At 33.2% G+C, this 26098-nt stretch overlaps 1 protein-coding gene across 2 annotated transcripts; it reads right to left on the reverse strand.

Moving 5' to 3' along the window:
* Positions 1 to 255: 255 nt before the first annotated feature.
* Positions 256 to 25455, reverse strand: LOC122525638 (TNF receptor-associated factor 4). 2 transcript variants are annotated; one of them, XM_043648553.1, is made up of 7 exons: positions 25368 to 25455; positions 25067 to 25205; positions 1968 to 2072; positions 1696 to 1857; positions 1274 to 1591; positions 889 to 1149; positions 256 to 734 (listed from the first exon to the last, which is right to left on the reverse strand). In XM_043648553.1, the coding sequence occupies exons 3-7, from the start codon at positions 2037 to 2039 to the stop codon at positions 381 to 383; spliced, it is 1167 nt and encodes a 388-aa protein (XP_043504488.1). In that variant the 5' UTR covers positions 2040 to 2072; positions 25067 to 25205; positions 25368 to 25455; the 3' UTR covers positions 256 to 380. The 2 variants fall into 2 exon arrangements, with proteins under 2 accessions (XP_043504488.1, XP_043504487.1); XM_043648552.1 differs by lacking the exons at positions 25067 to 25205; positions 25368 to 25455 and adding an exon at positions 13865 to 14421.
* Between the last annotated feature and the right edge of the window lie 643 nt (positions 25456 to 26098).

The raw sequence follows: 26098 nt of genomic DNA on the forward strand, positions 1-26098 counted from the left end.
TATTTATAAAACAAAATCGCAACCATATTCTATAGCATAATAATTCTAAGGCAAACCAATAAGTTCTTTAGCAGTCTCTGCCATAAGTACCATATTTTCTATCTGAAGTACCATTATCACAAAATGTAAGGATTGAACGAATCAACGAATATTATTCGTTAAATCTCTCTCTCGTACGAATATCATTCCGATTTCTTAAAACATTTAATCATTTATCAACGAATGAATATAACGATATTTAACATCTTTTTTTTTCTTTTAAACCACACATATGAGATATTCGAGCACATTATGTATTATAAAAGAAAACGATTTCATCGTAATTAAAAGATTTTTTCTTCGATCCTATACTTTCGAATTTTTTTTTTTTTTTGACATCCTTAAACAGCGACAATTTTACTAGGATCTACTTTAACCCGAATGAACATTGTGTCGTCCTTTACGAAATGTCGTTTCTTAACCATTTCGTGCGAGACAAATCGTGGAAATCCAAAACCAAGAGAATCTGGCTCACGACTGGGCCTTTGAAAATTTTTCCAAGTTGGATCTGGTATAAAACTTTCAACGATGTTGCAAGCTTTCTCTGCTACGACCGTTTGATCGAACATAGTGAAAGACACGCTGTGAGAAAATGGCCATCGTAACAAAGCATCGTATTCACCAGGTAGAATTTTGATGTATATAGAAATGTGGCTTCCTTCACCGGTTCCGTTTCCATTTAGGAAAACCGAAGCCTGTAATAAATAATAATAATAATTATTATTAAAAATAAAATCGATTCTTCTTAATTTATAATTTATGTATACGTTAGCATTAATTCGTGAAATTCATGAAATAATTAGCTAAATCATTAAATATGAAAGGAATAAGATGATAATGAACAATAACCTGCAGCTTGTATCCGTATTGACTAGTATAAAAGGGTGGACTGACAAGTTCCATTCCTTCCTTGGCTCTTGCCTCGGACATCTTTGCTGTATAATCTGTGATTTTCCATATAAGAGTGCCAGTATAATTTAACGAAAGTTTACTTATTGCAGATTTTAGACTCGTTATTTGATGCTGTTGCTTCGTCACCACGCTACACATTAAACTGAGATGCATTTTCGCTGACTCCTCTAAATGTTTATCCAAAGAAAATCTGTTGCCCTGTAAAAAAAGAAAACCGAGCATTATAATACAAGTATTACAATACTTATTAATTGTCACGTATCAAAGTGTTAAAAACATTAATGCCACTTAACGAAGGCATCGCAAAGAGAGAAAAATGTACCTTAAAACGACAGCCGGCATCTTTAAACGTGCACGATAGCAAATGAGTCGTGCAATGATCTTTAAGATGAACTTCAAGATCTTCTCTTGGCAAAACTGCGGTCTCGCAACGATGAGGACACGCTACTGGGAAACGGCCACATTTCGCGTGGTGAGCACCGAGCGTGTCAAAAACGAATTCCTTGTTGCAATAACGACAAGCGACCAGTCGCTTGGCGCATTCACCCAACTTGTGTTGGCCTAAGTGTCTTCTTTGAACTTTCATTCCACATTTGTTCTCACAGTACAACGGCTCGTATCCGCAGGTACCTGTGTGCTTCTAAAAATGATATAACGAGAAAGTAATTAACACGGACATCGTCATCAACAAATACAACCCAGTATTATTACAGTCAATTGTTTTTAGTAATATTATGTACCTACCTCAAGGGTGTGGCCGGTAAATTCTTTGGCACAAAAATCGCAGCGAGCCCTCCGTTGGGCGCAAGTATATTTCAAATGGTCCTCCATTAATACACGCGGTATCATTGCACCACATTTATTACTGCAAGGAACCGCATCGTGTTTGCAGGTATTCAAATGAGCCTGCATTTAATTTCAAATATACTTATATTATATAATTATTTATATATTGTTTATATATTTTGTAATTTTTTTTTTTTAAAAAGCATAGAAAACAAATTCACGACGAATACCTTTAATTTTCTTAATTCATCCGACCATTTGCAACCATCTTTGTGATGTATGCAGTAAACAATGGATCCCATTATTGCCTTCTCAGCTTCCAAGTCGTGGAAATTCTGTAACAAGTAAAACATTAGTCAAAATTGATGTGTGTGTGTGACGTTTTATTTAATATTAATTATATTTTTCAATAATATATAATTAACATAAGTGTGTATAATATAGTAACACATAATAATCGTCGTCAAGCGTGTCCAATAGAGTACATAACCGTCGTTCGCATAAGATCCGTTAGATTTGCGTAATCTATTTTGCGGTCCCGCTGCTCACTTTACCTTATTCGTCGCGTTTAATTGCATAAAACTTTAAAAAAAGTATTGAGAGAGAAACAGAGAAAGACAGAGACAGAGAGATGCTAATAGAATGAAACGTAAAAATGAAAAAAATAAAAAAAAGAAAGAAAGCATAATCTCCGAAATAAAAAAAACAAAAAATGTTTAACTCGGATATTCTTTATATAAAATATATTTAAGAGATATGCACGATATATAACGATGAGAAATGAAATGAAATAAAATTATCATTGGTTAGTCAATATATAAATAAATAAACTTTATTTATATTATACGGGGGAAGATAACATATTTGCGCAGGGTTATGTCACTATTGATGGATTTCCTTTTAAGGTTTTCGTATAACAGTACATCATCTAACACTAACGGAACTTTCACTTTAATTGTTAAAGAAACTTTTTATACGGTGTGTTGTTAATAATATAGCATTTACAATGGTTATTCGAAAATATATAAAACCGTTGTAAATATTTCTAAAGAAAATGGCACATAATAATCCTTTGAAGGAACCACAATAAATCCTACGTAGTACCTTGCTAAAGATTTTCAAGTTAAAGGGAAAGCAGCTGTTACTCGACAATAAAATGTATTTCTTGGAAGTCGAAGGTTCAATATAAGTACACAAATATACATATATATTTATATATACATATGTATGTCGGAAATAGTGATACGTAATGATTCGATGCAGGAGGTTATGCCTCGTGCAAAGTCCAAGCGGGTGGTAGTGACTCTTAAATCTTAAAAATACCAACAACTCTTTTAACTTACAATTAAATATTAATCCTACTTATTTTAATAACAATCTAAAATTATAATCTAGAATTATTGAAAGTAGTTCGACCTAAAGATACTTTTCAAAGTTTAATCTTATGACGTTAAAAAGAGAAATGAATATCTTTTAAAGAATAAATATATCCAATTCTTTCTCTCTGGATCCCTTGTTGTCATCGATGCTACAAGATCGGAGAACGCGTGGGTGGAGTTGTTTCGTTCTTTCGAAAACAACACGAGTGGTTTCAGATTCTGTTTTAAAAGTGTTGTCACATAGACGAATCAAATTTATTTATCCTAATCCGATTTTATTAAATATATATATATATACGTATTTAATCTTTGTAGAATTATACCACGAAAACAATGAAAATATTTCAATATCAATTAATCGTCACAAGGGGGGAGGATCATCATGAAAACTTGGAAGATTTATAACCGTGATTAAAAAGTAATATTAAAATTGTTAAGAGACAGGGGCACGTGTCGTATTTGCATTTGCATTTCTCGTCGGGACACACCCGGTATATGTGCCGATGTCTGGAGGTGCTTGCAAGTTGAAACCTGCACGACCAGCAAGGTCGAGGAACCTAACGCAACCAGCCGCTGCCGGCGAGATATAAACACTGACCAGGAATGGAAAAGACAAACCTGCCTTGGAGAGTTTCAGGATTGCGACAAAAAAAAATATACATATATATATATATATCAGGCGAATAGAATTCATAAAACGTTCGTTAACATTACTCGTTTATCTATTTAATTTTTACAATTAATTTCATTTTTATTTTTTTAATCCTTTAAATACTCGAGGACAAAACTTCATAATAATATTATGAAAAAGAAAAAAAGGAAACACACACACACACAAATCGTAACAATATATATAAATATTTTTAAGAAATTGTTAATTAAACTCCCTTTTTCCAAGAAAATGTATTCAATTGTAAAAAGCTGGATCAATTGAATATAAGAAATTATATTTTTAAATTTAAAATCAATGAGATATTTCACATTTTCATCAGACAGACAACGCGACACGTGTTTCTAAGATCTTTTTTTCTTTGAGAAAAACAGATTACACATGTATGTATTCTCATTCGAATTCTTTACCCCTCGTGTTTGCTTCACGCGCTTTTAAACATGGCGGTATATAATCTTTGATCCTTGACAGTTCTACGTAGAAAAAAAAAATGGACGACGGACTGTTTATGATCTTAAAATGTTCAACGGTAATTTCTTTGAACAAACGAAGCAAACTCACAGTTTAATAAATAATTATTCCCCATTATTCACGAGCAACAAAAAATGTTCTCATTAATTTTCCATTTTTATTCTTTTCCCCCTCCATCTTTTTTCACCGTCTGCTGACCTAACCTTAAAACCGCATCGTTCATTTTCTTCATAGAATCTATTTACATATTTTGTTTCATCTCTATATCTTCGTTATTACGATCAATGTGATAATTATCATTTAACATTCGCGTATTTGTTCGAAAGAAAAGAACCACGAAAGATAAATATAAATTAAAAAAAGAAAGAAAAAACATTTAAGAGAGAGTAATGATCTAAAGAGAGAGAAAGCTTACATAAGTCGTGTAACACCTTGAATATGACACGATGATGTATGTTCTTCAGTTTGGTGGATGCTGTAGTAAGTAGTAGTAGTAGTAGTAGTAGCAACAGCAGCAGATGTTTTAAAGAAAACGACCGCCGAAAATTGTATTACCAAATAATGACGTGGTGTTATTACGTAAGATAAGAAAGTTTGCCAAACTCGTTGGAACAATGGTATCCCCCCATTAAAAAAAGTGATTGTAATAATTAACAGTAATAATAATAATAATAATAATAATAATCAGTTAAAGTTAACGTCATCCATTATAACGAGATGAAATACGACTAACAATTAGTTCAAAGTTTCAAATTCTATATTTATTAAAATACAACGTGAATAACATGTATGCACAGATATAGTAATTCCGATAAAAAGTTGATATGCTATACCTATAATGGAACTTTGAATAAAGGATCTTCCTCAAGGTCTTCATCTCCGTTCTTATCGGAAACAAATTAGTATAGTCGACGTTAGGCGCGTTCCAACGACTCCAACGTTAGCCCTCGGGCGTTAAGTTACAAGTCCCATGTGACGTCACATCGAAATAACGGACACGATCCTTTACGTTCTACTTCTTTTCTTTATACTACAAAAAGCATCGTTGAAAAGTGCAAAGATCGCGCTTAGAAGATCTCATCTGTTTATCGGAGATAAATTAACCGAGGATCAATATTGGTTAACACATTTTTCTTCTATAGTTAAAATAATATCAATACAACAAGGATTCAATTGTATTATTACAATTTAGTAAAATATAAAAAAAAAAGAAAAATTTTTCTAATTTCAAATATTATACTCCATCCTGTATAATTGTAAAATTAATTTAATTAAATAATATAGAATAAAATTCATTTATTTGATAATACATATATCGAGTTACATTATAATAAAAAAAAAAAAAGGAAAAGAAGAAAACGTAAAAATAATAAATATAATAAATTAAGGGACTTTCTCGTAATCACCGGTACCAACCTATACACTTTTATCTACATATTACATTAAATAAAAACGAAAAAAGAATAAAAAAGAAAGTTTCTCGAGCGCGACAAGGAACAACGACGACAAAACAGTCTCAAAGGGTTAATTTTCTTCTTCCGCCTCCTTTGCCTCCCCCTTTCTAAGGATTTCTTCATCCCTTTTTCTATATCTTTCTCTCTTTTTCCTTCACGGGTCAGGAGCTCTTTGAAATCCCTGAATGGCGACCCACGAGAATAATTTATGGGGTTTTGAAGGCTTTCCGCTCGAAAGCGTATATACACACAAACTATTTCTTGGGAAGGATTATATTCGATATATATATATATATATGTGTGTGTGTATACATAGTTGACAGGAAGTTTTCCTTTCGCACGCGATGCTGTTCGCTACCTTCCACGATGTCAGAAAAAGGATCAACCGTAGCACTGCAAAGAAAATCACGAACCATGACGTCTCTCAAACCAGAGGAACCAGCTTCGGTTTCGATGAAAGGATTCCCCCGTCAAAGTTAAAAAAAAAAAACTCCTCGTTCCGTTGGTTATATTATTATTCTCTCTATCTCTATCTCTTTACCGTTTCGTAAGAAGATACGGTTCAAAGAAAATCCCTTTGCAAAATTTCCGTTCGACGAAATAACGAACAGCAAAACAACAGAACATAAACAAAAAAAACGAATTGGAAATTTGTTCGAATCGATTGATAGATAGAAAAATACAAATACAAATAAAAAGAAATCAAAGAATAAAACAACGTTGAAGCAAACGTCATTCGAGAACATAACCGACTAATACATTTTCTTCGAACTTTAATAAATTCCCATACCTGGTTTCTTTTTATTTTATTTAATTTTTGTTATCGATCGGAAAGATACAGAAAAAAAGGAACCTGCTGTGAGACATACCACGCCATGGTGTGTCTCTTATACCTTGCGATTCAAGAATGAGACAACAACGATCAGGATGCTACATTATTTCTACCTTTCGCCAATCTGGCAAGGTCGCGTGCCTCCTCCTCCTCCTCCTCCTCCTCCTCCACAACGAAAAACTTGTCCGTTTGAATCCAAGCGTAACCGACACATTCGTGCATTGCTAATGTAATACCTTTTATATTTCTCTTATTTCTTTTTTGTTCTATGTGTATCCTTACTCTTTGACAGGAATATTTTGATTTCCAACGAAAGCTAGGTACATTCCAAGAAATAGAGACTCAGAGAAAAGAATACTTTCTGTATACTGATATTGTTTCTTTCCTACAGGGCAGATATTTGACAATTACAGTCACGAATACAGATATATATGTATGTATGTATATATGGGTTGGTCAACAATTTAAAGTATTTCAAGTATTTCAAGTATTTTGGTGTATTTGATACTTTATATTTGTATTAACTGAAATAATATTATTTTTAACAGTATATTTATTGATTGTTTAATTTATGATTAGATTTTTTAATATACATAAAAAATATTAGTATTATTTATTAAACGATACAGATACTAATTAGATTTGTATAATATAGAGTAACTGTGTTATATAATTTTCTTTTGTATAAAAAATTAATCATTTTATTAATAATATCTATTTATTTATTTAATAACGACATATATAGTTTGCATATTCAAATATTTACGAATATTAATATTGCAATTTAAATAACAAATGTTAATTACTTTATCCGCATGATGAGTATACTCATCGATCACAGCTAATTAATGAAATATTAAATATTGCAAAATTGAATAATTATTTATTAGTCAACCTATATAATACTTATTTCTATAGTTATCTATTTAATCGAACGATCGAGATAGCTAAAATGTGACAATGCAGACATTGTCGTACTTCGATCGTGCTTCGAATAGAACCGTTAGAACGTGATAGAACGTTGTACGGATATCCGTGCATATGATGAGATTATACTTGAGGTGTATTAATACATAATACAACAAAACACAGGCAGGATGTCCGGAGATTTTACGTGATACTTCAAACGATCGATTATCGATCGTTTATATCCTGAATTTTGTTCTTTTTAACAGAAATACTCTTACGATGATCGTAATGATAATAATGACGACGATGATGATGACGATGATGATGATGATGATAATGATGATGATAATGATCATGATGAACATAGAAAGGAACGTTTCAATTGGTATTTTCCATGCGACACAATCGTGGGGTTATAGTTAGACACTTTTCTCATAGTCAAGAAGAAATAACAACAACCAGACACGCTCGCAATAGAATGCAGGAAAAGTTTCAAGAGAGACGGAATGCGTTTAACAATGCGAAGGAGGAACGGCTAATACCGCGGAACTTCCGGTCGTGGCACTCACCATGGGAAGATAGACGGGTCTTTTGCTTTTAAATTAACACGCCGTAATTACGGTTGCCCGTAACCATCATCCGCGTTATCTCGCATTCCAACGTCAGAGCGCAGGGTCACAAGCCGGCTGACTGAATCTTCTTCTCCTCTTGCATACATTGCTTAATAACCAATTGCTGTACATATTTTCTTCCCAAAGGTAAATAAGTTAACGATCGTTTCTAAAGAAATTTCTTTTTACCAGACGCAAATTGGTTTTGGTTAATTATTATATAAATTGTAACGTAAGAAGATTTGATTATTTTTGAAAAAGTTAAAAACCACCAACGGATTAATATTGTAAACTAATTGTATGAACGAATAATTTTCACGAGTTAAATAATTGCAGCGTGATAATTTAGACCAGGAATAACCAAACAAAATCGCGATACGATTTTGGGACCGATCATAATCGACGGGAAATAATTACCAACACGCGAACGCAACTGCTTATTGTTAGTGTTACTCATGAACCCGTAAGAAATAAACAATCGCGGTTCCATTTTGAATATGTTAAACGTTCAAATTTTATTAGATAAATTGCAAAACCTTGTTTTAAAGAAAAATAATCGATCAAATGTATAACGAATTTAGCCCCCCCCCCCACTTCTGATTTAGATCAGATGGGAATACTTCTTCATATCTCCTCATTTAAGTTAAGTAAGCAATAATAGAAAAAGCAAATGATACGTTATTAATAATAAGTATTATTTTTTCTCTTGAAAATGATTAGTTTAATAATCGTCATCAGGTTAGAGACTCTTGTGGAAACATGGGTTTTAAAAGACGAGCAAAGGTCTTTTCCCTTCTTCCTACGGGTGTATAAAATAAAGCACCAACGACGAAGAGGAGGCGATAAACTGGTGGTGTGGTGGTGGTGGTGGTAGGGGTAGGGGACTTCGAGGAAGAAAAGTGGGGGGAAAGGCGGCGGCGGAAGCGTGGGAACCAAGCGTAACAGATGGCCTCGACTGCTTCCGAACGAGAACTCGGTTTCCTTCGTGTATCTTCGTGGGATAGGGCCCGCTTTTCGTTCGCGCGTGCTCGATAGAGGAGGAGGGAGAGGTGGGTCCAACTCTTTGACCTATCGCAGCTACTGAGAACTATACCAATTTCGGCTTTTTTCTTCGCCCTTTAGAGACCCACTTTGTTAAACTTTAATCATCCAATTAAGAGAAGATACAGAAAGATGGAATTATTTGTTTCATTCATTTTCATCATCATCTATTTTCATTGAAATATTATTACACATTAACATATACACGATGAGCCACGAAAAATACTCTACAAACTGTATTATTCCTTAAAACTATTACGAATTTAAATTTCAGAAACAATTCGTAATATTTTATTCGAGTTCACGTTTCGTTACGTATAGAATTGAGACGATAATTTAAGATTTGAAAATATTATCATTGAAAAAATAACAGAAATATGAATCTTCCGGAGTAAGGATGAGCCCAGTGGTACCACCCATGGACACATCTATTGTTATATTCCGAAAGTATATTTTCGTGTTTAACGAACTCGCCCCCAAGTGTCGATCCTTTCTGACTTACACAGAAACAGTCGTGTCGTATAGTCATCATCATCCAGAGACTATCGTTTATCGCATACACATCCCTGAAAGTTTGCCTGTTTGTGAAAACCTTCATACAAAGGAGACGCAAATGCGGCGCACGTGTTGCGAAAGTGAGTCCTGCAGTCAGCATGCGTCCATTGTTGTGATCGTTGAACGAACCGCAACGAATAAATCGACCGCAGCAGGGAGAAGGAACGAAAGAAACGCGCCAATCCAAATATACCTCCTCCTCTTAGAAACGATGTTACATTCCCGTGCACGTGTATATATATATATGTATGTGTGTGTGTGTGTGTGTTTATTCGATACGCGTGTAAATAATCGAGCAAGGGAAATACAGCTTGTCGACTTCGTCGAGTGGGGTAAAACTTTGGTATGAATTTTAAACTAAAAGGTGTCTGAATAATCGATATACTAATAATTGGAAAAATGATGTTAAAACTAGAACTTTCGTTAATATAATACATTTTTTTGGTCTTACTTAATTAATTCCATACAAGAATATACATACACGTTATCTAACGTTTAAATTAATACCAACCAAGTATTTAAAATCGTATCGTTCTATCTTAATGCCGTCTAAATATATGCAAACCGCATTCCGTTTCCGTTTCTTCGCGTGTTTCATACTAAACTCGATTTTAAATTCAGTCAACGAGAAAGTTTTATTAACGAGTCCAACCGAACGAATCATCCTATCTCGTTGATTTTTTACTAAAACGATGTTCCGTCATAGTTTTGGAATGTAACATTTATGTATAATTGAAGTAATCCAAATTTTCAAACTTTCTTGAACGATAAAAGTTCCGTCAATATGAGGAGGTGACTCATAAAAATTATCATTGGTTATATATTGTTACATATATCAAATATTTATTAATGTTTTGAGATAAAAAGGGAAGGAAAGAAAGAAAGGAAGAAAGAAAGAAATTCGAGAAAATAATTCTAATCTCTCTCTCTCGCAGCTGTTCTAAGATCTAGGATTAGAAACCTCCCCACCCCTTCTTTTTCTTTTCTTTGGTTTCACGTCGAACAAGCTGACAATTTCATCTGTTTTCTATTAACGGCAACTGAACCAGGAACGACAAAACTCTCTCTCTCTCCCTGTTTTTTTTTTTAATTTACTTCCTCGTCATCCTCTACGTTTCCATGTGTTTTTCTAATTGCAAGAGTTCCATGTTACTTTTTCTTTGTTTTTTTTTCCCTTTTTCAAATCTATTTTAACGGTAACTTAATTAGATATAACACGACACGATACGAAACGATGAAAAAAGTTTTTCCATGAAATAGGATTTCCTACTTCATCTCATCATCGTCAAGGGGTAGTTCTCATTTAAAAGGACACGCTAGTTTGTTTTATTGGTATATAATATGCTCATCGAAACCAGTCGTTGCAATCTAGGAAAGTTACTTCTTTTCATCCCTGTTAACTAGTCGAGATCTCGTATCTTTTCTATATAAAACTGGTTTCCTAAGATCCTTCCGTACTCTGTAATATCGCGATACACTTGTAAAGGTTTCATATTTATTCCGGTTTTATAATCTAAAAGGCAATGGCTCTCGAAGTTTCACGGAGCTCGTTTATGTGCAATATATCTCTCTCTTTCTCTCTCCCTTCTACTTACGAAAAGAAAACTATTTTTGTATACTTAATACCAATTACACCTGAGAGCTTCGTGTAATCAGGTAAACCGTGTAGTACGAGACAAGGAAGACTGTGAAAAGGTAACATTCGTGTCTCGCGTTGACTTAACGTATAATTCAGATCATGATTCGTATAAATATTGGATTGGATCAATAAAGTAATGTCGGAAATTGTAATAGTTTATGTTTAAATAAATAATACAAAATATATACAATACTCTCTCTATTGTGAGATTAATTTTCTTATCACAATGTAAACTTCTATTTCTTTTGCATCTAACGTTTATATACGATATATCAAGTTTAAGGTTTAATCATTTCATAATAATATATTTCTGTGTATAAGAATTTTCATACGTTTTTCATTACAAAGAAATATCAATTGTTATAATATCGACAGAGGGGGAGGGGGTAGAGAAGGGTGATACGAATATTTCCGTTACTTATCGTATCTAACATAAAATAAAATAATATTTAGAAATTTATAATCTTATTGTTTGAAACACGTTTCAATATTTCATATATTAACAAACAAACATTGTTATTATTATTTCTTTTCTATTGACAAATTCTATCATTATTTGTTAACCAATTAAATGTTCAAAAAAACTTTAATATCATTTTCATTTGCATATATTTTTCTCAGTTTGATAGAAGATCTGTGTAATATAAAAAAGAAACATGCATATGTGTATCTATATATATAAACACACACATTGAAAATGGAATTACGCCTCCCCATCTATATATATAATACTATTGGCCATAATGTGTCCTATCAGCACGTAATCGCGTATTTACCTCGATAAAAGATTGTTCGCAAGAATAGACTCAGTCAGCATATAAAAGTCTAGATTGTGTGTATCGAACTCCGAGGGGAAGAGGGAAGGGGGAGGCCTTAATGTAAGCGTGGCACAATTTCTTTTCAATAGGTCTAGTCGTAATACTCCAATTATGTTATTGGATTAAGTTGAATTTTGTTCGTTTGATTCATTACATTTTTCTTGTATACCTCGACAACAGAATTGGCTTTTGTCAATTTAATTAACGTTTTTGAGTTGAGCATGCGTTGTTTGTCGAGTATAACGAAATTGGTTAGAAAATGAAAATAAGCACATTTCGTAAAGATTAATTATTAATGAAATAAATGAAACTTAGATTGTTGTTATTAAGTGATTGTAATATCGAGTAGGGTTCGAGTAGGATAACCTGGTTATATTTAGACAAATAATAAAGGATTCCTTTGAGTGTTCGATCGATATGTATTATCAATGTTCTCAGAAATACGTACGACTTATTCTCGTGATTGATGAGAAAATATTTGTTAACGTCGATCAATCGGTTTAATTTTGTTCTTCTTTTTTTTAAATCAAAGTTCGAATAAAAATTCAGGATAAACGATTTGTTTTAAATCACTCTGTTTATTTTCTTCTCCCTATCATCACCGCTTCTTCTTCTTCTTCTTCTTCTGTGTTTTTTATTTTTATGGTAAAAATTAAGCCCAAAAAACAAAAGAAAAGAAAAATAATTTACAATTTTGCTATCGCGTTGGTAAACAAGTATTCTCTACAAGATTGTAAAGGTAACAGTAAAGATGATATATAAGTAGTTTGCTACGAGAAACATTAAAAGAAATAACCAGTGATGTCTGAAGAGGACTACTAAAGCGAATGGCAACAGACCGTTATCTCAAACATGTACATTGATAAACTTGAAACCGCAGTCCTATAGTACATACATAAATATCTAAGGAATGCTTCGCATTAGAAGGTAGAAAAGAGAACTCGTTAAAATGTTCAACTTCTTTATAAAATATAACAATTTAGAAAAGTTCAAACTATTTAACGATTTATCTTGAACCCTAAAAAATCATATTGATCGATTATTAAATTGCACGACTGATGTCAACCAATCCTATGAGACGTATAAGTATATACGTGTATAGATATTTTAAGTGATAAAATACAGTAATCGAAAGATATAATATTTATAATACATTTAAAAACAAATTGTTTGTTTTCTCTCCTTTTTTTTTTTCTTTTTTTAAGTAGAATCATACGTTTTGATAAGAAAATGAAAATAATCAGAGACGATCTCGTTTATCTCTAATCGATTAATTTCGTGAAAAAGCTTTTAACCGCACTTCTACAATGATAGAGAAATTTTATCTAATTTAATGAGAAAAACACTCTTAATGATATTTTCTGCATTCATTGATTACACAATAGCAGGAACGATTAACAAGTAGTTTGCTGTCGCGGTTCAGCGGCAATGAGAGCGAACATTTACGTACGTAAGTACTACTTATCAGAACGAGATCAAGAATCGAAAGCGGGTTAATGCCAAACGTATCGCGAATAGTTCTTTTTTTCTAGCGTCACGATTACGATATTCTTACGCGGTACGCAAAAAATTTCCTGCTTCGGGAAGAAATCAGAAAGTACAATGCGTTCAAATAAATAATTCATTGGTATTGAATATTATTAATTATAGAAACATTTGAAGTTAGTAATTTAAAAATTTTAAAATGTAACAATCGAATACGACGAACACGTGTTTAGTTTGAATCAAAAATAATCATTGGTGCTAACCTCGTCGGTAATAATCGGTGTCTTGTCCATGGTATCGTTGATAGGACTAGGTGGTGACGTAGGACTTGCACTAGGACTGACTTGAAAACCTTTTGACTCCTTGGCTGGTCTCTGAGGTGACACTCTGGCTGGGAAGCTCAGGGTCTTCGTCCACTGGGACAAACCACGCACCATTTTCTCGCCTACTACTACTCCTCCTCCTCCTCCCCCTCCTCTTCCACCACCACCTTCCTCTACTTCTTCACCACCGTCCCTCCAACAAAACGCTTTCACTTGTATCGCACCGATTTTTCCCGATTTTTTTATCGAGCTGTCAACGAGACGCTCGATCACAAAAATTGACAAATTTTCTTTCCCAAATTTTCCCGAAATTTGAATTTCCCGGCTTCGCACTGTTCTCTTCTACGAGAGCGTTTCAATAAGAAGGAACGCGTACAAGAGAGAAACAAAAAGAGAGAGAGAGAGAGAGAGAGAGGGAGAGTAAAAATGAGTACACGCGTAAGTGAAAATCACGGTTAGTTCCGATGCTAACTTCGATGATCCGCGCGTCACGGCTCTCTCTGACAGACTGAACGCAAGCTGCTGCGAGTAGTTGGTCGTCGAGGAACAGCTGCGCCGGGCCCGCTGGACCGAGCGCTGTGATTGGTTCACTTAAGTGAGAGCGACGAATCGAGTAGTTTATCCCCCACCCTTTCTCCTATGAGAAACAAGGATAGACGATTTGGGGTCCGGGCAACGGCTTTGAACGAACGAGGACAGAGAAAGAAAGAGAAAGAGAATAATCCGCGGAACGGTTCTCTATCTATCTCCATCTCTCTCTCACACGTTTCTCTTGCATGCTACAAAATGCACGATACCGGTGTAATTTTCATGATATCCTCTTCTCATACCGTCTACCACCCCTCCTTCTCACTTGCTTTCTTACTTCCCTTCGTGCGCGACTCTTTCTTCTATCTTTCTCTCTTTCCACGAGTCTCCGTTCAGATAGAAAGAGAAGGAACGATAGAAAAAGACAAGGTGGAAGATGGTGAATGGACGACGAGAAGTACGCGAGCACATACATATGTATATGTATACACTTATAAAGAAGAAGAGAATCTTCGAATGTGGCACAAGTCGATGTAACCGTGATTTTCCTCAGCTACCTTCCACAAATTGTTCCTTTGAAATCATTCGTTCTTTTCTTCATTATTTCTATCTATCTCTTCTCTATCTATCTTTCAAAATAATCTATAAGAAATCGTTATTATTTGAGACTATTTTTGAAAAAGAAAAGAAAAAAGAATCTCATTAAAATTTTTACATTTCATTATAAAATATCACAATTTCTCGAGATTTTTCTCGATTTTAGATCGAAGGTCGATACTTCTAGCCTTTTACCCTTTCGAGTAGAAAAAGAATTTGTCTCTCTCTCTCTCTCATATATATATATAGGTACGTATGTATGTTGTGTTATACCCTATATGATCTCGTGTTGCCAACTGCAGATTCGAGTATAAGTGGGGAGAGAAAACGACATCGTAAGGAGTTGTGTGAGACGACTTTGCACATTCACGGCGAGTTTGAACGTGTAAGTATATACGGACAGGATCTAGCCAGTTGCGGCCTTCTTCGACCTTCCCCCCACCAATCGGCCACAGACGGGCCCCTCTTCTCGATCCTGATGTAGCAAACAGCCAGCATCGGCAGCAGCCGGTGTGTTCGGTACCGAACACCTTTCCTCGAGATTTCCTCCCATTCGAATTCGATATTCGAACGCTATCGATCGATGTTTGAAAGCGAAGCCGAGTATGAATATCGATTAACTCTTAAATTAAATGTGTTTCTCTCTTTCTCTCTTTCTCTCTTTCGAAAATTTTTGTATTATCATTTATACGATTTTTGTATATTTCTTTTCGCAAAATATATTGATCTTTCATAACAGAAAAAGAATAATACGAAAAATAGGAATTTCAAATGATTTGTTCCTTCCTTTTGGGCCCACATTGTGTATCGCACATATACCATCTGTTACCATTATTCGATTTATACCATTATTCGTGTCACGGACCCCGTAAGGCCCAAATTCTTTCCACGATCGAGTAATAAAAGATAAAAATTTTACATTGTCCGTTATTACCCTGTTACCAAAAGTAAAAAAAAATATCATTTATTTATAATTTATAGTCAAAAGCAGAAGGTCATGTAGAACCCTTTCAAATGATTATGTTAATTACGTTGATATATATATTATATACTCGAAACAACCCCTTTGGAAAAGATTACGATCGGAAGCAAGCTTATTGTTCGAATTATTGTCAAAATCGATAAAAAATGAAAAGAAAGAGAGAGAGAAAACCATGATTTTGTTTTTGTGTGTGTACGAGTCAAGATTTGTTAGGGTTTTATGAATGATATTAATTTACAATGGGAACTACAGTGTTCTAACGGAAGAAAGACAAATTCAAGATTTGAACGTATACTTTTCGAGACTCCCTTTTAAAAAGCCAGAAGGCAGCAGGTGTTCTCGAGCTAACCATGTGTGCATAACTTCCTAATCCCCCCAGCCCCCCTCCCACCAATTTACAATGAAATTTTGTATCCCAATCTTCTTCGTGATAGAGTCGAATCACAACGAGTACCCATTTCTGCATGTACAGGCTACGATTAATATCAACGACGAATAACAGAAACAGTGCGAATTAAAACAAGAATCGAATGTTATTCGATATATTATTGCTATCGAACACTCGATACTTTTTGCTTTTACTCGCAATTCGATCGAGGTTAGTCTTACAAAGTAGGATGTAAGTTTTCTATGGGCATATAATTGGTGCATGACGTTTCTTGTATATCAAGGGACTACTCGATGAAACTGTTAACAATCAGGTTATTACGATTGTTCTGATTTTCTTATATATATATATATATATATATATATATTTATATACATAGGTATATGTATAAATCTCATTTGATAAAAAAAAAAAAGGTTTACATAGCTACAAGATTTGTACATTCCAATTTTGAACATCTGTCTCTGTTATTTCTGTCTTTCATTTCGTCTCGTATTTATTTTTCTCTTTCTTGATAACCAATTCGATAATATAATCTAGCCTTTGGACACGAATGATCATCGAGTAAAGATCGAACATATTGTTAATGCATACACGTAAATATCGTAATAATTTTTAATCCATTTTATATATATATATTTCTACTAAACAAGACTATGATCTAACAAACAATGATAAAAAATGTTCTTCGTATATTAATAGATAAATGATTTTCCAATAATGTTCATCGTATCTGACAATACTTGCATGACGTTTGAAAGAATAATATAATTAAAATACAGAAGAAAAATAGATAAAAAATGTATTAAGAATTTATTATACGTTTATGAACATGATGCAGTATTCTATGACACGAAGCTTTTCCAAATGTAAAATTTGAAAATGTTCAAAATGTATTTTCCTTCTGGTACATGTTAAAGTATATCTCTTTTTGAAATTTGTTAGTAAGGAAGAGAAAAAAAAAGGTCTTCGCAATTAGTTCGTGATCGAAGAAACACACGTGTTCGATCCACACGTGTTCACCTCCCCCTCCGCCACCCCCGTTGGCCACCACCTTCGCGTTCGTCTCGTCTCAGCTCGTCTCATCTCAGAGAAGACTGAGAGAAGCTGTTTTAAGAAAAGACTGACAAAGAGAAAAAACGAGAGAAAAAAAGAAAATACGTTCAAGGTGCCGATACGAAAAGCACCTGGACAGAAAGAAGGAGCTCGAGGGACCGAGCATTCGGAGGATAGGAACACACTCGCTATAGGAATAATATTGGGAAGTTTGCAGCTGTCACAGCAGCTGCAGCACTCTTCCCTTATTCACAATCTGACCGGCAGCTTTTCTGCATCCTCCTCCTCCTCCTCCTCCTCCTCCTCATCCTCCTCTTCTGCCCTTGCTCTTAATCTTCCACCAACACCGACGAACTACAAACTCTCTTCAGGTAAATTCGAGGTTGGCCAAAAGAACAAAAATAAAAAAAAAATAAAAGAAAAGGAAAGAAAAAAGAAGGCCCTTTTCGTCTCTTGCACCTTGCACCGATTTATTTCTTCATTTTATCTTTTATAAAACGTAGATACGATCGATAAAATCTTTCTTCATTGCAAAATATCATTTCGATCACGTAGTAGTTGTGTACACACACACACATATATAAATACGTAATATTTTTATTTTGGAAGTTACATTACTTTGAATCCGATTAGAGTATTTAGAACACACGATTTAAAAATGAATATTTGTTTAAGTAAATGGAATATTTCTGAATAAACTCTTGTCCCTTTCAGCTTATGTTCTTTCTCACTCGATCATTTCCGTGACATCAAGTAACATGTGGGTGTATCTAACTAAGTTGCGCTAGGTTCGGACGTAGACATCATCATCATCATCATCATCATCATCGTCATCCCCCTTTTTCGAAAGCAACCACCGAGACCATCCTCTGAGCCGGAATGCTCGTATCGGTCAGCTGCTCCTTGTATAAAACTAAACTTCCTGTGCCACGTGCACATCTGCTCCTCTTATGTGAGTGAGTTTACAACTCAAGTACACGTATGTGTGTGTGTGTGTGTGTTTAGAGCAAAGCGAAGGAGGATAAAAGGTAAAATAAAGAAAAGGGAAAGAATTATACTGCGATGTATTTAAGTTTCACGCATGTCTTCTTCTTCTTCTTATTCTTATTCTTATTCTTATTCTTCTTATTCGAGTTATGGTAGACGAAAGGATGGTTACGCAGTTGCACTTGGAAGACAATGCGACGATAAGAAGAACGCTTTCAAAAGTAACTGCACCGACCGGATATTTCTTTTTGCGAAACTTGCTCGACCAATTAACACAATGCTACGTAATTTTAATGATTTATTTTATCGTATAAACTACACGTTGATATATATTTTGAAATGAATTGTTAAACAATTGTGAATTATCTCTGACTGTGACTTGTTGAACATTTTTCTTATATTTATACGTTGGTACGTAACAATTAAAAAATTAAATTGAATCTTAATTTGTATTCCGAGTGAAAATAATTATTTTTCTTTTTTTTTTTTTTTGTAAAGATATTACGGAATATAATAACGATCTATATTTAGATAGATAAAGAGAATTGTATTATATTAATCAAGCATGAGTTAGTACAGTTTATTGAAGATTTCAATTAACTTCATCGTCGTCATCGTTGAACTGACAAAAGCGAAAACAAGAGGCTAATTGCATACGATGGAGGAGACCGGAAACTGAAACTATTACGACCGGTTTTAGAACCAGTCGATTATTTCTTATGCTTATGTTAGTTATTTCTTAGATAATGACGAAAACAGATAAAACATCTGCAGCTAAACACACGCGTAACATTTTCCCCCTTTACATTTTTTCATTTTAATAATATTTTTAAACGAAATATTAATTAAGAAAATATAATTTGTTACGGGTATTTGATTGAAAAATTTGATGAATCTCTAAGAAAAACTTTTATTTCTCTTTTTTTTCAAATAAAAGTAAGTTTAATCGAAAAACAAAATTGTTTCAATGTATTCTTACATAAAAATAATCCGTTTCATATTTAATGATCTAATATATAAATGCATAGTGTCACTCACAAATCATTTACGTAAAATCTTACTTTTCTTACGATTAAAATGTTTCATTGCAATAAAATGTATATCAATTTAAATGTTGAATAATTTAGGAATATGTTTCCGCGTATACAAATATTCTAATATTATATTACAAAAAGATAATAATTATTTCAAATAGACAACAGAGGTGGGGAGGGGGTGTTAATCTTGAGATTCACTATACATATATATATATATATAAAAATATTTGATTATAAAGGTGGTTTTAAATCTGTTCCATATACGAAAAGAACACCTTGTATACTTGCTTACATACGGTTGAGTAACCGCACATATACATAGACATATATTTACATAGTTATGTCTCGGTTGGCACTGAGGGAGACTCCTATCACAAAACGGCCGAGTGAAAGGATAAGCCGCGGAGTTCATCTCGAGTCCCGAACGAACCAATCTTCTCGAGCATTCATACGTGCCATCGACGAGTCATTTAACCGATTGGAATGTATGCGCGAATGAAATTGATTTTTTATTTTTATTTTTCTTTTTTTCTTATATAGAATATAGGTAAAATCCTGTCCTACAACACGGAATCCTATAACACGATTCATCAATTATGGGAAACCACCTACGACAGGGTAATCATGTAACACGATTTAAATAAAATTACGAAAATTTTGATGCAGTACTATATTACTACATCACTGTTAGATAACACAATGGTTGTTCAACATATTTACAAAATTCAATTATCTTCAAATAATGACGCGAAGGAATATAATGAACTTTGGGTTTCGTATGACATCAAAATCTTCACTCGAACGACTAGGCATTTTCTAGGAGCTTATCTATCGTGTTATAGGAGGGTTGGTTACCTGTACACGGATAATAGTATTATCGATTAAATCATGTAAGGTTTCGAGAGAGAGAGAGAGAAAATAGGATATAAAAAAGGAAAAAAAAATGAGAGGAGACAACAGCAGCAACAGCAGCAGTAACAGCAGCAGCAACAGCTTTCGACGAAAACTTTGGTAGAAAAAGAAACTACAAAGATGACGACGACGATGATGATGGAAAAGAAAGAAGAGTAGGTCGTGAAACATCTGTCTTTTTACGTTGGTATGTGTATATGTGTGTGTTCACACTAAGAGAGTCTGCTGCTGCTGCTGCTTGTTGCTCGATATGCTTTAGCAAGTTGAACGAACAAGAAAGCAAGCAAAATCAAACATAAGGTGAGGCTGTACCCAAGAATTGCTACGTTTTAAATAGCTTGCTCGGAAACTCGTGCGCTTGCAAAAAGGCACGAGAGTGTCGGACTCGAATTTTTTTCTTTTTTTTTCTTTTCCTTCTCTGCTCCTTTCTTTTCTCTGCTTTACTTTTACAACGGGGGAAAAAATATATCCGAATATATGGGCTTGCAATAAAAAAAAAGAAAAGAAAAGAAAAAAACCTTACCGCCAAGCATCGAAAAAGCTGAACATTCTTCTAAACGACAAAATTTAATTTATACAATATATATATGCTAATTTATTTGGGTTAAGATTTTTGAAGTCACGTTGAAGAAATAAATGTATGTACATGATCATACTAATTTCATTTATTTGGTACAACCAAACGCAGCATTGTGAGCCAAGTCCAAGTTCTTCAATCGAATTTTCCCCCTCTCGATTATTTTATTATCTATAAATCTAGATATATATATATAAAATAAAAATAATTAATAAAAAAACTATTTTCAAAATAAAGATAAAAACGAGAAAGGTATTATATCGAAAGTATTTTGAACGTCGTACGTTAAACTTGAGTATTAAACAGTATTAAAATAGTATTAAAAATATTAAGTATTAAAAAAGTATTGAAACAATAACGAAGATAGAGAAAAAAAAATAAATAAAGGATGCATAATATCGTATCGTATATATATATAACGTGATCTTCTTATTTATTTATAGGATAATAACAAAAAAAAAATATTGTAAAATAAAATTATATTTTCATTTGAAGCGCGTGTTTTGGAATTATTTTTTTTCTCCGTGTATGTAGATACATCCATATATGAATATATCGAATGGTATTGGCCGCGAGCGAAGGAGTTACTGCATTAAAACCAGAGTAACCAGTGTAGATGGAAAAAGCTGCAGCTGTCAAGAGGCTTGTACCCTGGCTTGCTATGAGGCTTGCTATGACGCTTGCAGGCAGCTGCAAGGATAACTGCAAGCAATATGTGCTTAACAAGTTCGATCTACAACAACATATCGGATCCTTTCAATCGGATCCTTTTTTTTTCTTCCTGTCTTGATCCATAGAATCTTACAAAAGAAAAATTCTTAATTCTCGTGTCAATTTCTTTATAAAAATTCGTAACATTTAATTGCAAGCTAAGATATCTCCCGTTTTTTTGTCGTACGTTATTAAAAGAAATATTTTAAATGACAATGATTGTCAATTGCTAACGAATCTCGTAAACAAATGGAAAAATATTTGACTCGAAAAAAAATATATTTGAGTATTTATGAGTTACGATCAGCAAGAAAATGTCTCGTCAGTGCAATGCGTTAAGAAATTAAAATAATTTGCAAATTTTTTCCCATATTGAAAAGCTATACTATATATCTATGAAGGGAGATGAGAGAAAGTTTGTTGGAAGTCGAGTTCGAGGAAAGATTATTGGCTCGCTAGTTGATACTGAGTGACTCGAAAGAATAACGAATCATCTATTTAAATCTTTATTATTTTTGTTTTATATAGTAAAGTTTTTATATTATTCGATAAATTATATTCGAGATATTCGATCATTTCTAATGATGAATTATTAATTATTAATCGTTGTATTTTTTATTATCATTACGTTTGTTATATATTTGTTAATATTATGAATAATAATTTTATTTAATTAATATCTTACATAATATAATATTTATGAAACTCTTAATTATTTTATTTAATGAAAATTTTCTTAAAGCATTTGTAACCGACGAATTAATATATTACAGATAATTTTTTTTTTATAATTAATCTGTTTGTTTTTTAATAATTGATCGAACAAATTCGTTCGTTTTGTTAATAATTGTGAGAAAATAATTATCGAAGAATTGTTGGCGAGGGTTTTGGACAAAAATAAAAAATAAACGTATGATATTAATTTGAAGCTGAAGTTAGTTTACATCAATTACAATTGGGACACAGGATAGATGAAAACTACGAGAGTTTAACGCGAGACACGTGTGAATGGTCGTGGAGGCGAGCCAGAACACGAGAAAATGTCAATCCAGGAAGATAACTTTTCTCTGCATTCCTGTCGTTAGTTCGTAGTATTTCGATTTCTATATAACTACGAAAGCCGACAATTAAACTTTTAAAGAATCGTTTGAGAGACAAGACAGTTCACTTCGTTTCATGATTCCCATAGAGAATTCGTTTTTTCCCACTGTGATATTACATTTTCTAATCCCGACCCAACAACATTTTTCTTAGCAAAATCGTTCATTATAAATTACCTAAACGTTCTTTATAAATTGGATCAAGTTATACAGTTAACTGGCAACCATTAAAATGACAAATAATTAGTTAAACACAGTACACATAATTTCCGTACTTTGGAGAACCAATTATCAAACCAACATATAACAACTTACTTTTTTATTATTTCAAGCTACTTATTACACAATTTATTTTGTTATATTCGAAATAGAAACATCTATATCAAGCAAAAATTTATTTTTCTTTTTTTTTTTATGTAGAATATGTTGTCGTTGTAAAAAATTTAGATCATTAAACATTTGTAACATTTTCAATTAACTTGGCCAAATTAAAATTTGACATTTAATGTTTAAAAATATATTCACCCTTTTCTCTCTCTCTCTCTCTCTATCAAGAGTTATCGATTCGAATATATCGAATTTCTACATTATATGTATATTCTTCTTTCGTAATAATTCTTTTATAATTCGTATGCGAAGTAGAAACGTCCGAGCCGTGCAGGAAACAAATGGCAAGCAAATGTCAGGCGCAAAAAGGAAGTCTTCTTCTTCTTCTTCTTATTCTTATTCTTCTTTATCTTCTTATTGTTTCTCAATATTTCTCGACAATTTTGTTTATATCTTTTTTTTATTTTCTAAATTCCTCTCGAAATAGAAATTGTTGAAATATTTTATCTTACGAGATCTATAATTTAAAAAAATAAAAAAAGAAAACCTGTTTCACTTTTACATTAAAATACGAACGAAACGTTTTACTCAATCCCAATATACATCTATATAATTAAAAAAAAGATTGAAATAATAATTGATTTTACTTCGAGTCGTTCAACAAATCGGAATAATCATCTCCTCGTTCCTTATCCTAAAAAATTGATCATTTCTATCAGCTCGTTGTATAAACCTATTTTTAAAAAAAATCAAATTATATCGCAAAATTTAAAACATCGAATAACATTAATGATAAATGTTTCAAATATAAGTCCCTTTGTTTTATCCGAGCAAAAAGATACTTTTGTTACTCTTGACAGATTTAACAGAAAATTCCGAAGGTACGTAAGCAACGCATTAAGAAACAGAAATAGATAAACGGCAATAACGTGCTGGTCGCGTTTATGGTAGCCGCCGCAAGGCAGCTTCGCTTGATAGGTAAACAGTTTCGTGGGCGTGTGTAAATACGTGTGACCTCCTTAAGCTTGCCTTTTATAGAACCTTCTTATAGTCTTCAATTAATAATAATACTAATAATAATACTAATAATAATAATAATAATAATAATGCTAATAATAATCATTACCAGCATTATCATCGTAGAGAACGAAGTTCACCAATCGTCTAATATACGATTTTTAATACGTAAGTACATTGTATGTACAATACGACAAACTCGAGATATCGAGTAACCAATCAATCGTTAATTGCATACTTATATTTACCCGTCTTCCCGTTACATTTTTTTTTTTTTTTAATTATGTTTGCTACTTGCAATGAAACGAAGGACATTGTACGATATTATCAAAGAATTATTTCACAATGATCTTTAAGGTTATCACGAAGAAATGTTAAAGTCACATATGCAAGGAGTATTTATAAACTTATACAGATGTTTGAAATAATATCAGAAATACGAGCACCAAAGAATTTATTTATCCAAGTTTATTTTATGTTAGAATTTGACTTCTCTCTCTCTCTCTCTCTTTCTTCTTAGTCAACTTGAGAATTTATTTTATAGTTCTTTATTTTTGTTATTTTATACATACTAACGCAACGTTCGTATTGATTAGTATCCAATATCAGTATCCAAATCCAAAGGAAGGAAACTTTAAGAGACACGTGCACGCGAAGACTGATCCGGTCTCACACGTACACACTTACAACCTGTCCATTGATCCGATAGCTTTTCTACCTGAGACGAATATCAATGCAACGAATTTGTGTTTCAAATCAAATCGTCTCTGACTCTTCGAAGATTTTTCTAAGATCAGATTCTCCCTTTTGATCGTTGAAATAATTCGAAATACTCTTATGTTTAAGTAAAAATGTTTAACATATATTTAAATTCTTACCAGAATGATCAATTGTCAGAAAATATAATAAAAAGATTGACTTACCGAACAAGATAATCGAATGTCATCCTAATGCGACTGAGATGATGTTCGTTGAGAGAAAATATTAAAAAAACAAAAAACAAAAAAAGTTGAATGATAAATATATCACATTCGATAATAAATCCAACGTTTCCCCAAATTCCTACAAACACAATGATAATATAATAGTAATATCAATAATAATAATAATAATAATAATAATAATAATAATAATAATAATAATAATCCATTCGATTCGAATATTTCTTAACAACGTAGCACGATTTTAGTTCGTATATACGTCTATGATTACAAATAAACTTACCACGCGTCGAGTGGAACCCGTCGAGAATCCTCCTCACTCTTATTATTTATCGAACGTCAGAGAAGTAACACAAAGTACATAGGTAGAAAAGTTTTTGTAACGTGTCGTTGAGAGAAGTAACAAGTGGTTTGATCAATAATAAAAGCAGGCTCGACGAGTCAACGATTGCACGTGTCCACGATGTATTTAGCAAAATTATAGATAAGGTATAATAACCAAAAGGATGATTGTGTTTTGAGAAGAAGAAGAAAACAGAACGAACAAAAAAAAAGAAAGGGAAAAACTCACGATGAGGAACGAAGTCAACGGTAGCTTAACATTGACTGCGTCAAAGTTTTCCAGAGAAGAGAGAGGTAAAGGAACTTATGGCTTTGGCACAAGGGACACATTCACACACACTCGTTAGTAGGCGATACGAGAACTGATATACCAAGTCTGAAACTAAAGTCCTCTACTCTCCCTAGGACATGGCTTAGCCAGGTTTCCCTGGTGCCTCGCGCCTAGGTGGTTTTACGAAGGCAGGTGGTGGTAGCGGTGTGCTGGCGGCACAGGTGAACGTGGCGGAACACAGGAAGTGCCAGGGACAGAGAGGGATCCGTGGGATACATTAGGGTGGGGGGTTACTACTACGTAGGAAGAAGACCGACAAGGAGACAAAAGGTAATGAGAGAGGAAAGAGGGAAACAGGATGACGAGAGAAAAGTATGTATGTATATATGTATGTATGTATG

The sequence above is a fragment of the Polistes fuscatus genome, unplaced genomic scaffold (genome assembly GCF_010416935.1).
Source record: "Polistes fuscatus isolate 324 unplaced genomic scaffold, CU_Pfus_HIC Scaffold9, whole genome shotgun sequence".
In the NCBI taxonomy this organism is placed as follows: domain Eukaryota; kingdom Metazoa; phylum Arthropoda; class Insecta; order Hymenoptera; family Vespidae; genus Polistes; species Polistes fuscatus.

Excerpts from the sequence above, each read along its gene's own strand:
- LOC122525638 (XM_043648552.1), bottom strand. The coding sequence starts at position 14,038 with ATGGTGCGTGGTTTGTCCCAGTGGACGAAGACCCTGAGCTTCCCAGCC. Across the intron at positions 1,592-1,695 it reads TTACCGGCCACACCCTTGAG|AAGCACACAGGTACCTGCGG; the intron begins GTAGGTACATAA and ends TATCATTTTTAG. Across the intron at positions 735-888 it reads AATACGGATACAAGCTGCAG|GCTTCGGTTTTCCTAAATGG; the intron begins GTTATTGTTCAT and ends TATTTATTACAG.